Source organism: Lolium rigidum, chromosome 5 (genome assembly GCF_022539505.1).
Source record: "Lolium rigidum isolate FL_2022 chromosome 5, APGP_CSIRO_Lrig_0.1, whole genome shotgun sequence".
Classification (NCBI taxonomy): domain Eukaryota; kingdom Viridiplantae; phylum Streptophyta; class Magnoliopsida; order Poales; family Poaceae; genus Lolium; species Lolium rigidum.
Window position 1 is genome coordinate 190,431,966 of NC_061512.1, and position 4,251 is coordinate 190,436,216.

Sequence of the window (4,251 nt, forward strand, 5' to 3'; positions counted from 1 at the left end):
TGATATGAAGGTGGATTTCTCTGGTGTCACGATGAAAGGACCAATTTAAAGTCTCTCTTAGAACAACCTAAAACGAGCTCAAAATCGAGGAGAGGAGGAAAAGCCTCCATTCCAAGCCCGGTCCAAGCCAGAGCAAACTGGCACGGTCGCAGGGCCCCACCTCCAGCTGGGTCCAACGTGTGTGGGGCCCACAGTACCAGAGTTATATTTACCTCCAGCCTCGCTCGCGGCCGGTCCAGTCCAACCCCAGTCTTCCTTCCTACCCCTCTCTCTCTCACACACAGCCAAATCGAAGCCAGAAAATTCCCCAAAAAGCTACCGTTTTTCCGGCCGACGCGCCGGCGCCGCAGCCGCAGCGATGCCAAACGCGATACCGGCCTTCTTCCGCGCCTCGCCGGGAGGCGCGGCCGCCGCGTCGGGGTCGGGGGCGGGGCCCAGCCTCGCCACATCGGTCTACGAGACCCGCCTCGGCCTGGCGGCGCTCTCCTGGTCGCGCGCCGCCTTCGGGCTCAGCCTCCGGGCCGTGCTCCGCGTCGGGGCGCTCGTCTCCTCCTCCTCCGCCTCCGACTACGGCTGCTACGACGACGGCCCGGAGCTCGACGAGGAGGCGGCCATCGCGGTGCGCGTCCGGCCGTGGCTCTTCTGGCGGCGCCGCGGGTCCAAGCGGTTCCACGCGCACGACCGCCGGGTGGACATCGCGTGGGACCTCACGCGCGCGCGGTTCGCCTCCCCGGGCTCGCCCGAGCCGTCCTCCGGCTACTACGTCGCCGTCGTGGTCGACGGCGAGATGGCGGTCGTGGCGGGGGACATGCCCGAGGAGGCGTACCGGAAGACCAAGGCCCAGCGCCCGGCGGCGGGGCCCGGCCACGTCCTCGTCTCCCGCCGCGAGCACGTGTCCATGCGCGACGGCGGGCACGGCCGCGGCCACAAGACCTGCGTCACCGTCCGCGGCAAGGAGCGGCAGATCTCGCTGGATCTCGTCTCGCGCGGCCACGGCAGGGACAAGGAAGCGGACAGGGACAAGGACAAGGGGGCGGAGGTCGGCCTGTCCGTCTCCGTGGACGGCGACCGCGTCCTCCACATCCGCCGCCTGCGCTGGAAGTTCCGCGGCAGCGAGAAGGTTGACCTCGGCGGCGGCGACCGGGTCCTCGTCTCCTGGGACCTCCACAACTGGCTCTTCTCCGCGCGCGACCCGCCCCTCGCCGACGCCGCCTCCGTCCTCGCCGCCGCGGCGCCCCCGCCCGCGCAGGCAGTCTTCGTCTTCCGCTTCGAGCTCGGCGACGCCGCCGCCGGCGAAGAGCGCGAGTCCGCAGAGGCCAAGGAGAAGGAGCTGCTCGACAAGGCCAGGAGAGGCGGCGGCGCCGGCATCCTGTCTGGCTACCTTGGGAGATGGGGCAGAGGGGACTGGAGCGAGACCAGCAGCAATGGGGAGAACCGGAGGAAGAGGGGGCAGGCGCGCAGGCTGGCAAAGGGGAGCTCGTCGTCGTCGGCGTCAATCGCGTCCTCCTCGGCCTCGTGGGCGAGCAGCTCCACCGTCATGGACTGGGCCAGCCAGGAGGAGGCCGAGCTGCACCGCGGCGACGGCTTCTCGCTTCTCGTCTACGCCTGGAAGAGCTAGTTAATGGCTGCCACGACGCCCGTCGTCGCTGCAACCAGCTGCCCGGCCGGCCGGCATTGTTACATTTGATGATGGATGGTTGGTTCTTCATTCGTTGGGAGTTTCCCTCCCGATTGTTGTAAGTTGCGATTGTTTTCCGAGCAAATGATCTTGTGCAGTTTTGAGTGACCAAATTGTGCATTACAACTAAGAATATCCAACAACTAGCTGAATTCATATATTACTACGACCTATGTTCGTCAAATTCAGGGGGCAAATTGCTACATTTACGACCTATGTTCGTCAAATTAAGTGGCAAATTGCTACATTTACGACCTATGTTTTGTCCAATTCAGGCGGCAAATTGCTACGTTCTTCTAATCATCATTTGTCCGGTTGGTTGATTAGGCAACACATTGTGGACTTTGAAACACGACCTTAATCTAGCGCAAGGCGATAAGACTAAAGTGGTTAGTGGTTACTACATGACCAGATCTCTTCACTTAGAATAGCTTGCAGCTACGCTTAGAGGGTTCCCCTGTCTCCCGTGCCACTTGCTGAGAAAAGGAGAAGCATCTGATGGACTATTATGAGAAGCAACAAATTCAATCCTCAATCATGGGTATGATGGATGACAAATGCCGGGTTGTTTAGATTGAGACATCTACATGCTGGTGCTTGGCTGGATTGACATTGCTGGTTGTTGCCTTGCTAATTAGTATTTTTTTTCCCTGAGGAAGAAGAGAACCTTGCTAATTAATTAGTTTGTTTCACCTAGTGCCTATGGTTTTGGTTAAACAACGACAATGCGCTGTGGGGGCTCTGCTATGAGTGCCGCAGCAAAACAATGTGCTACCCATGCAGTTCTTGGTATGCTGTCATGGACCATCAGCAAGGGGGGCCATTCTCTCATAGTGGAAGAGGTTGAGGTTTTCTTAATTGCCCTGATTTGCATCAGGGGGCCTGCATCTTTAGTTCCTTTGCAAAAAACACCAATCATCTCCATTCTTTCAAGCCCCGGGATGTTACCAATGTGCTCTTGTCGATCACTCTCTGGTTTTAAAAGCCTATAGGTAGGACTTTGAAGAGAATTTCTGTGAAAAGTGATGACCCGATTGATCATTTCTCTCGGTGGGTTGGAACTTGGAAGATAGAAAATTGAGAAGCTTTAATTATTACTATTATTACTACTTTCTCCATCCCATAAAATATGTTGTAGATTTATCTAAATTCGAATGTATGTAGATAGTGTTGTAGTGGCTAGATACATTCAAATTTAGAGATATCGGAGACATGTGTAAATGAGACGGAGGAAGTACATTTGTTTAGGATGTCTAGAGACTTCTAGACACTTTTAGTGTATAGATACATCGACATTAGATAAATTTTCGACATTCTTTTATAAACAGCATGGAGGGTGTTCTGTAACTATAATACTAATTCTATTCATAAAAAGATGTCGAAAATTTGTCTAAATTGGATGTACTTATACAGTAAATTCGGATATATAGGTACATTAGAATTTAGACATTTTTGGTGTATAGATACATCTAAATAATGTCGAAGATTTATCTAAATTCTAGTACTCCCTCCGATTCATATTAATTGACTTCAATATGGATGTATCTAGAATTAAAATGTGTCTAGATACATTCATATTAGAGTCAATTAATATGAACCGGAGGGAGTATATAGGTACATGTAAATTTAGACAAATTTGCCGAAAAGTCATATTGGATCCTGGGCAGCAGTGCTCTCGCCGTATTAAAAAGTTCAAAAAATATATTTATATGTTTAAAAGAATTATTTAACAAAATTCTAAAAGTACCTAATGGTGTACCCCACTAACCTACAAAATCTCAATTTCAAATGTTTTGTTTTTTGACCTATACAAAAGTGACAAAATCTGTTTTTTTTTTTTGTAGATTTGAATCACTATACTCAGATCTATGCATTTATTATTTTTGTGCAGCCTAAAATACACATTATTTTCAGTTGAAAATTTAAAAGATTATGGGATACAATATCGGCTACATCATGATTTATTTTCAGATTTTTGTGAAGCTTAGACATATGATTTTTAATTTATTTTTTGAAGTGAGATCACTTGTCATCCATTCAGACTTGATTTCCTAGTTGCTATCAGAACTAGTACACCGGATTTCTCGACACGGGAAAAAAAACTTCGCTCATGTGCACCAAATCTCTGTCCCAAATTTTCTATATTCTTTCATGGACAGCTTATACTGGCTGCCATCCATTCAGACTTGATTTCCTAGTTGCTATCAGAACTAGTACACCGGATTTCTCGACACGGGAAAAAACCCTAGCTCCTCCCGCCCTGGCCCTCCTCTCCTCCTCCCCCCGCCGGCGTGCGCCACCGGGCAAAGCCCGCGCGGTGCCGGCGGTGGCGGTCCTGCTTCTACCCGCGTGCTTGGAGGGATGGCGCGGGGCGGTCCCTTCCGGCGGCGGTGCTCTTCGGTCGGTGACGGCTCCGGTGGCGGCGCGCGGTCCAGGACGGCGGGGCTCCGGGTGGGTGGCGGCGACGACGCAGCAGCTTGGCTGCGGGGTGGTGCAACCTGGCGGCGGCGCCCTCCATGCTCAGATCTGGGCCTCTTGGGCACCATCTGGGTAGGGGCGGGCCTGCCCCATGC

At 52.6% G+C, this 4,251-nt stretch overlaps 1 protein-coding gene across 1 annotated transcript; it reads left to right on the forward strand.

The window, feature by feature from the left end:
• The first annotated feature begins 257 nt into the window (after positions 1–257).
• On the forward strand, positions 258–1,837 carry LOC124655369. The gene has a single exon (XM_047194275.1). The coding sequence runs from the start codon at positions 359–361 to the stop codon at positions 1,616–1,618; it is 1,260 nt and encodes a 419-aa protein (XP_047050231.1). The 5' UTR covers positions 258–358; the 3' UTR covers positions 1,619–1,837.
• The last annotated feature ends 2,414 nt before the right edge of the window (positions 1,838–4,251 follow it).

Coding starts and splice junctions, on each gene's coding strand:
- LOC124655369 (XM_047194275.1), top strand. CDS start 359: ATGCCAAACGCGATACCGGCCTTCTTCCGCGCCTCGCCGGGAGGCGCG.